The sequence below is a fragment of the Priapulus caudatus genome, unplaced genomic scaffold, assembly GCF_000485595.1.
Source record: "Priapulus caudatus unplaced genomic scaffold, Priapulus_caudatus-5.0.1 Scaffold502, whole genome shotgun sequence".
NCBI lineage: Eukaryota > Metazoa > Priapulida > Priapulimorpha > Priapulimorphida > Priapulidae > Priapulus > Priapulus caudatus.
The window spans coordinates 162,325-169,160 of NW_014577563.1; the positions used below are offsets into that span (position 1 = coordinate 162,325).

Genomic DNA, 6,836 nt, shown 5'->3' on the forward strand with positions numbered 1-6,836 from the left:
ACATGTATTTCTCGTTCCAAACTGGGCTAAAATCAAGGAAAAATCCAGTAACTAATATGTGTGTGTGTGTGTGTGTGTGTGTGTGTGTGTGTGTGTGTGTGTGTGTGTGTGTGTGTGTGTGTGTGTGTGTGTGTGTGTGTGTGTGTTTGTGCGTCATAAACGTGTTATTTTCAACCAGTATAATATCAGGAGGGAATTAAAAAAAACTTTCAATAATTTTGCAAACCCAACTTTACGATACGTGCAAACACGCTCAGGAATATATAACTACACAGTTTCTGTGGTATTTCCCGTTTGACAGACGAATGGTATGACCATTTTTTTCATGTCAAATTCCAGAATTATTAATTTGGTCGTGTTTTAATTAATATCCCACGTGTAATTTAACTATTGTGTCTAGAAATAGTTTGCATTCGTGCTGTTGTGTATATGCCTTTGCAGGCCCGTAGCCAGCTTTATATTGCGGGGGGGGGTTCGTTTTTCAATGTTGGCAATTTGTCTCGGGCAGGGACGTGTACAGGATTTGTACGAGGGGGGGGTCCTAACTGTAACTCAGAGTCTAACTGTAAGTTCTGAGCACGCGTAGGGGGGGTCTGGGGGCCGCTCCCCCCGAAATTTTTAAAATTAGGACCCCTCAGATGCGTTTTCTGCGGCGAGCAACGAGCGGGCGTTCGGCTCCTGACCACCCCTGTACACGCCCCTGCTCGGGCGCGAAGCGACAGGCGAGGGAGCCAAGGCACCGAGCGGGGGAGGGTGTGGAGAGGGGGTGTTCCACTGTTCACCCTCCTGCACGATGGAGATTTTGCAATTATTACACTAAAATGGAGCGACCTGAGGTGAAATTCTTGCAAATTTGAAACAAAAATTTTTTTGGCTTGGGGGGCTCGGGGGGGGGGTTCGTTCGAACCCCCGAACCCCCCCTGGCTACGGGCCTGCCTTTGGACAAACACCCTAACCCTAACCGGGAGTAGATTTATATTCGGTTAAAAATATGCTGATGCGAGTTGAGATTATGAAAAAAATACATGTGTGGTTTGACTTATTGTACGGACATTAATTTATGGTGTTGAAATCATGTTAGCTTATGTTGAAGGCCACTGCAAAATCGGAAGAATATTTAGTAGCAAATTTATAACGACAAATACGGAACAAAAGCATAATCGGATTTTCATAGTTTCTATTTTTTGTGATAAAACTGGATAAAACAACACTTTTTACTTTTATTTACAATGACGTAATCACTTTATGTGGCTGTGACGTTGTTATGACGTAGGGCTTCGTCATTAGTGTTGATGTTCGGTTTCACTCTGAGAACAATCTATACAATCATGTATAATATATTGTTCTCAGGTTTCACTGAGGGCGCCATGTTGTGTTTCACCTATATCCCACGAAACCATTATCATGTTTTCTCATTTTGACTCTCGTAGGTAGGCCTACATGACTTTCTTATACTCTTCTCGTCTTCTTTCCTTCTCGTCTTGCCTTTCCCTATCGTCTTATTGTTACAGAGAAAATTTGTTGTAACAAGGAGAATAGCGTTAGGGTATAAATCTAGGATATATATTAACGCGAAGACGCAGCTACGTGGGTAGCGATCATGCATTAATTTTTCCCAGCACCTGGTGCTTCCGATTTTTTCTCAGTACTCAGTGCCTTCTGTCGATGTAGTATTGTTTTAGGAGCGTAGAGAGAGTGTTGTTATACTTAAGAAAGTTGTTGGGTTTCATGTGGAACAACTTGGCGCGGGACACTCCCTTCCACAAGTGACCCCACATGTGATATGCATAGAAACCGCTTAGGTCTACGTTTGCCTTGTTCAATATGGTTCCGTTCGTATCGTGCCATATGCGAGGCGAAACTCGCACGAGTTCGGGGTTCTTTCGCAGCAGCACCGTCGGAACTTCACCCGAGTTGTACAGCCACCTCTCCTCTCGATAGTCCCGGTAGCCTTCTCTCCACAGTTCGAGGAATCTGGCACCAGGTCGCGCCACGAGCGCGCCGGCGTTGATGAGCCCCCTCGTGGCGTCATATCCGGTCTCGATGCCGACGACGCAGTCGTAGCGCCGCAGCGCGTCCATCGGACGAACTACGAACACGTCCATGTCAAAGTACATTCCGCCGTACTTGTGTATGATGTCTATGCGGGCGACATCGGCAATGTGGTTGAGGTAGCCTAGCTTAAGGCCGTACACCTCCTCTACGAGAGGGTAGTACTCGTACTCCAGTATCGGAATGACGCGGAACAACTCGTCGAACCAGCGACCCGTCGGCCGCTTGTCGCCGTGGATGATCATACGATCCGGCCGAAGATTCTCGTATACGGATATCGGACCAAGAATCTTCCAGAACGGCAGCACCGCGTCGTCGGGTCCCTGCATCCAGACATAGTGCACGACGTTTGGAACGACGAAGTCTCGCCTGCTGAGCGCCCTCTGTTGGTGATCGGTGATGAATACTTGTTCGGGGAGTCCGAGCCAGCGTGATAGTCCTGACAAATCGACACCGAAGAAACGGTTCATTAATCGGCACCTTGTAGAATTATTTAATTTATTTACATTGCATTTCTTTATATAGAATAAAGAATCAAATAAAAGTTGTCGAGTAAGAACAGTTAATCTATTTTCATTATCTTCTGCTGCGCGGATGACTGAAGCTGAAGTCAAGCTCTTGTCTTTCATCTCTATCTTACAACGCTCTAATACATGTTAGCGCAAAGCCTCCGCGTCGTTTCAGGGACAGACGTTATATCTTATATATTCATAAACACACGCGCACGCGCACGCACAAACGCACACGCACGCGCACATGCACACACACCCGCACACGCACGCGCACACACACCCGCGCGCGCGCGCACACACACACACACACACACACACATACGCGCGCGCGCGCGCACACGCACACACACCGCACACGAACACACAGACACGTGCGCGCACACACACACACGCACACACATACACACACACACACACACACACACACACACACCGAACGCAACATACAGCACACCATATCCCTCCCGCGCGCAAGCGCGCAACACGCAACTCGGCGCGAGCGCCACGCACGCACCGCACTTCACTGCGCCTACAACGGCACAACACGAGCATCACAAAACACACACACCACAGCGCGACACACCACACACAAACACACAAACTAACACACCCCACACACCTTCACACACATCAAGGCACATACATCAGAAATCGTTGCACAAACACCACACAACCTATATCTATGTGCTGCCTGTGCATTGCTGCTTGTGCACAGTTTGTTACCGCATAATAGTTCGCCCGCAACAATAGCCGAGCTATCCGCACGAGGAGACAAATAACCCTAAATTGCAATAGCTGTCAGCGAACCCAGCTCTCTGCAGCCCCTAAGTAGTAGAAAACGCTATCCTAAAAGTCCACCCCCCATCCGCACGACATCTATCGCTGACAGATCACAAGATCGATTTACCACACACAACACACATCTCTAATGCATCTAGATGTAAGCCCTTAAGTCCAATCCACAGCACCACACACAAGAAGAAATAACCTAGTTCTCCCACACACACAACGAACACCACACACACACACCACATATTAGCGCACGCGATCCCGAAACAACCCCACTCCCATATTCCGAGGAGATCACATCTGAGTTATACTTAATTATTTAATTTACGCTAAATTATAAAAACTTCCATAATCATTTACCGGAATACAGTATCAATACTGGTTAGCGTGTTGCCTATATGACGCTTACGCCCGGATCGTCCATAGCGCAGTCCGCAGTCAAGCTGCTTATTCCCTGTGTCGCGTCGAGCGACTGCAGTTCGCTTTGCTAACTGTCGCTGCGACTTTTTGAACTGTTTCGCCACGTAATCGAATGTGCACAATCACGTACACCGTCCATAGTACCCGCAGAGATACATCCCGCAAACCACGCCGCGCTGACTTCCTAACCGTACTCATACTGCCGCTCTTAAACGCGCATTCCACCAACACGCAACGAAATATATGTACGTGTGCGTGTAATCAAGTTACCGCTTCCGATGCGGTGTGCGATGAATACAACGCCACACACGCCACAGCTGAATATGAAAAGAGAGTGTGATCGGACCAGATGAAGGGAAGTCGCGGATTCTCACGCTTAGTAATTTCTACGCAGGCGAGCAAATCCTCCATCAACTTATTATATCATCCGTAAACGAAAATCCGGCCGCTCGTGTGTGCACTTTGGATGAGGACTCAGACGGTAAGGCGCAATGGTAGATTGCAACCACCCAAACTCACCTAATCCACATATATACTGTATAGTTTATGTATGCACGCTGCGCACTATCGACTGGGCTGACAGGTTTCATGCACCGTGCGCAATTTTGTTCAGCGCACAACGCGTCTACTTACGTGGTCTGCTGCACGGTTTCCATATAGTCATCACCGCTGTTTGGCCGTGCGATGCCCGGACCAAGTGTCTACGGAGGGCCCGTGCTAACCTGTCAATACGGAACACACTACTTGTACTACTTGTACAATAGGCTCACGATATGGGCTTGCGGAGCCCAAAATAGCGAAAAAGAAATATATTTTGTTAAAATTATGATTTTGATTATAGCGATGTGTTGGATACCAAAGTGCCGCGGAGGCGAGCAGCGCTCATCTTAAACGTCTACGCGTGACTCGTGTGGAGTGTGGATTCTAGTAAACCCTGTTAGTCCCGCCAAAACTGTGTTACACGATACCGCCGACAACAGTGAATGCACAGGGATGTGTATCAGGGAACCTTCTCAAAGAATGTTCGGCTGGGATCGGATGAAAGTGCAACGAGAATGGCGCCGTACGTTAAGATGTCGCAGATAAAGATGGAAGCTCCCAGCGTAACCTATAGCAACATACCATCTGCAAGACAGAATAAGTAAGCCACTCAATCGCATTTACCCTACGCAAGCCTACAGGCGCAATAGAGAGCTGCCAGCCTGTAACGCAATAAAGCAGGCAAAAACACAGCAGTAACCACCACAACATCACATGGCATAGCCACTGGCATTCATACGACATGTAACAACTACACGTACACGAATGCCATCGAATTATACGATCAAGGAAAACAAATTCAAACCCTTGCTCCTTCAACGCTAAATTAGCTTTTGAAAATTTCACCTTGACATTGTAGCCTCATACATCCAGCCACTGTATAAATTCTACTAGCAAACCCGGCAGTCAAATCTTCTAAACAGACAGTCAAGCAAAAATCCAATGTTTAAACCCCCTCATTTGAAGGGTGCATTAAGGTATCTGGACACTCCACGACAGTACTCTATCGCGGGTCAGCAGAAAGTAATTTCATGGTTCCTTCATGCAATAATGCCATAAAAAAGCTAAGGTCAATCCGGCTGAAACAAAATTCTTCTCAACTCGCTCCGTCAGAGCCAATATCGTCCTCAGAAAATGCTAAAATCTGCCTCGTGAGCCCATTGACCTCTTGACCTTGACCTCAACTTTCGGCACATGATGGCTTTCCTACCATGAATGCTATATGCACCAACCATCACGGGGCGCAGCCTAGCCGACCGTTTAGATTGTGCCGCAATTCTGCATTTCCTTCGCCTAATACCTTAAGTAAGGAGTGAAAATGTCCCCCTTCTTTTAGCACCTCGTGACCTCTGACCTTGACCGCCCCAGCTTCGACACCCAACCGTTTATGACGATCTCCCCCAACTGTGCCAATACTTGCCGTACGTCGAGCTGTTAACGATTTGTCGCCAACTGTTGACAGACGAGGACGGACGGACGACGGACGGACGGACGGACGGATGGACGACAATCAGCGATTTACATAGCTGCCATCTGACTATGTCAATACAGCTAAATAATAAATACATAATATTAACAAACATAATATTGTCTAACCCAGTAGTGGTTGAACTGCGATATAACTTCTCATACTCAACTTACAAGCGCGCCCCAGTCTCCCAAGATACCCATGAGGTTGCATGGCTCACAGATTAAGTTTTGCATGTCTAGTATCTCCAACAAGACGACCTAACAAGAACACAATACGAAATTGCTGTGTACACAGAGTCCCATGAGTGAATTGTAATAATCAATCGTTTGTAACAAGACAGATGTAGGAACGCGTTAGTTATGTACTCGAATGTAATCAACGACTGTTGCATTCCCGCATCAGATACACTCAAGGGTGTATGCGAAATGAACACCTGATTTTCCATTTCATTCTATCGATGCTAACCACTAGGTGCCCACCTCTGTACAGCTTTCTCCATATTATAACGATGCACTAAACTTCAGAGCGCAAATTTCGATCCCCGGAGACGTGGTAAATGAACCGTGTTCGGACTTTAAACACCACGGACAGCGATGGAACGTCCAAAATACCATTTTATTACAACAACAACTATAAAATTTGTATAGTCACATAATTAGGTGCGGAAAATTCATGATTTCTTGACTTTCAGATAAGAGATACATCTCATCTATAAATACAAACGTGTGATTGATTCCGAGTCATAATCAATAAAAGTTTACTTTCTCTGAAAACTACTACATCCAAAAGTAGTCGAGTTATCCATATCAATCATAACGACAGAGTCTTCCCCTATCAGCAACCAAGTAACCGTGGAGACATTCTCGAATCGATTAAAATCAAACCGACTATTTTGTTAACGTTGAGTTTTTAGTCGAGACTCATACGATCACGAACAAACACTACATTACGATGGGTATTGCTTCCGGGAAGTAAGCTTCAAGTAATTCCTACACGCGCGTTCAAGTCGCGCGGACCCCCCATACTCGCTATATATTGGTATTATATAAATA

General features: G+C 46.4%; 1 protein-coding gene across 1 annotated transcript in view; it reads right to left on the reverse strand.

The window, feature by feature from the left end:
• Positions 1–1,157: 1,157 nt before the first annotated feature.
• LOC106811081 overlaps positions 1,158–6,836 on the reverse strand; it is a 6,453-nt gene continuing 774 nt past the window's right edge. Inside the window, exon 2 of the mRNA XM_014814612.1 lies at positions 1,158–2,491. Coding sequence (XP_014670098.1) covers positions 1,650–2,491 — 842 coding nt within the window. The 3' untranslated portion in view covers positions 1,158–1,649. The remainder of the gene's footprint in view (positions 2,492–6,836) is intronic.